General features: G+C 45.8%; 1 protein-coding gene across 1 annotated transcript in view; it reads right to left on the bottom strand.

The window, feature by feature from the left end:
• Positions 1 to 466: 466 nt before the first annotated feature.
• The window catches only part of LOC106535087 (bromodomain-containing protein 4), a gene marked incomplete at its 5' end in the record, with an annotated part of 5,023 nt that continues 3,984 nt past the window's right edge, over positions 467 to 1,505 (bottom strand). Inside the window, 2 exon segments of the mRNA XM_014031971.1 lie at positions 467 to 913; positions 988 to 1,194. Coding sequence (XP_013887425.1) covers positions 672 to 913; positions 988 to 1,194 — 449 coding nt within the window.

The following is a 1,505-nucleotide window of genomic DNA, read 5'->3' as shown; positions in this document are numbered from 1 at the left end:
CCTCGACACATACTAGTCTATGATCAGTGGTACAGAGGTATGCAAGAAAACACTTAACAGGTGCAACATGTTCTGCGACACGGAGGAATACTTTTATAACACACTCGTCTGCAGGAGCGCAGCATCAAACACATTATAGAGGGTCACGCAGTCTTTTTTGTGGAGATTCTTAATAATGTTTTTGTTCTCCCAAAGCTTTCAAACATTCATGTTTGGTCAACAGCCTTCAGTGAAATTCTCGTCGAGGACTTTCTGCTGCGTTAAAAACGCGTCAACGCGCCACAGATTTTTTGCTGTTCATTACCCTCACTCCCACAGATCCTCCACTTTCACTGTACTCACAAAGTAAACATGACATAAAAACAGTCTTTAAAAAATTGTTCACATACAAATACACTTCGTCCAATGACTTTAAAAATGCAAAACAAAACTGACGTCAGGTAACCGCAGTACTGAGTATGTTTTATCTATTCCTTTTTTTTAGCTTAATCACTTTTATTCCACTTCTCCCTTACGACTGAGGTGATCGCACCTGGAATCCACCAAAATGTCAGGTGATGCACCCGTAGCAGAGAAAGAAACCCCGTTTTGCCCTCTCCATCTTGTCTGCTGGTGGGTTAATGTACATCATGGTGCCGGTCCTCTTTGAAAATTCGAGGTTTTTTTTTGTTCTAGCTGACGGTGGCACTTTCCCGTCTCCCCTGCTTCTTCAGCAGCTGGATGCGATTGTGGACGTAGAACTTGATGGCTCGCCAGTCCCGCTGGTTGCTCACCAGCAGGGGGCAGAGTTCCAGGCAGCGCTCGCAGTCTGCCTTCGCCGGGACCCTCAGCTCCAGGAGGTTCCGCTTGAGGTGCGTCTCCACCGCGACGCGCTCCGCCTCCGACCAGGGACGCTTCAGCACGCCGCGTTTCCCTGCGGAGAGTGTCGACGAGCGTAAAGACGAGCGGGTAGAACGTGTCGGTGCTCTTAAAACCGTGAACCGTTACCTGATTTAACCGGAGTCGATCTCCTCTTGTTGTCGTTAGCTGGTGGTGGGCCGGCGGTGGGCGGAGGAACGGGCGCTTTCTTCTTCCGCGGTGGTCGGCCCGGTCCTTTTTTCTTCACAGTTATCTCTATCTGCTCCTTCACCTCTTCCTTCTCTTCTTCCACCTCTGAGTCTTCTGAGAACGAATCCGCCGAGTTTCCAGACATCACTGTGCAAAAGGATCAAGAAACGGGAAGTTAAAGTTAAATTTTTGGAGGAAAATTTGCTGTTCGTTATAAAAAAAACTGCCTTTACTCCTAGCTTAAATGCTACAAATTTATTATTAACTATTTTTTTCACTGACTCCTTGAAGCAGATACAAAGAGCTTTGACCTTGAAGTCTTTTGTCACAAAACATTATCAACCACTGCTGAGCTTTGAAGAGAAATTCTTGATAAAAGCCACTTATCTGAGATAGAAAAATGAAAAGCAGCAGCTACGACAAGATCATACTTTGGAAAACAAAACAAAATAATCCCA

Source organism: Austrofundulus limnaeus, unplaced genomic scaffold (assembly GCF_001266775.1).
Source record: "Austrofundulus limnaeus strain Quisiro unplaced genomic scaffold, Austrofundulus_limnaeus-1.0 Scaffold1356, whole genome shotgun sequence".
In the NCBI taxonomy this organism is placed as follows: domain Eukaryota; kingdom Metazoa; phylum Chordata; class Actinopteri; order Cyprinodontiformes; family Rivulidae; genus Austrofundulus; species Austrofundulus limnaeus.
Note: the sequence above shows the minus strand (reverse complement) of the source record. Positions and strands in the feature narration are given on the sequence as shown.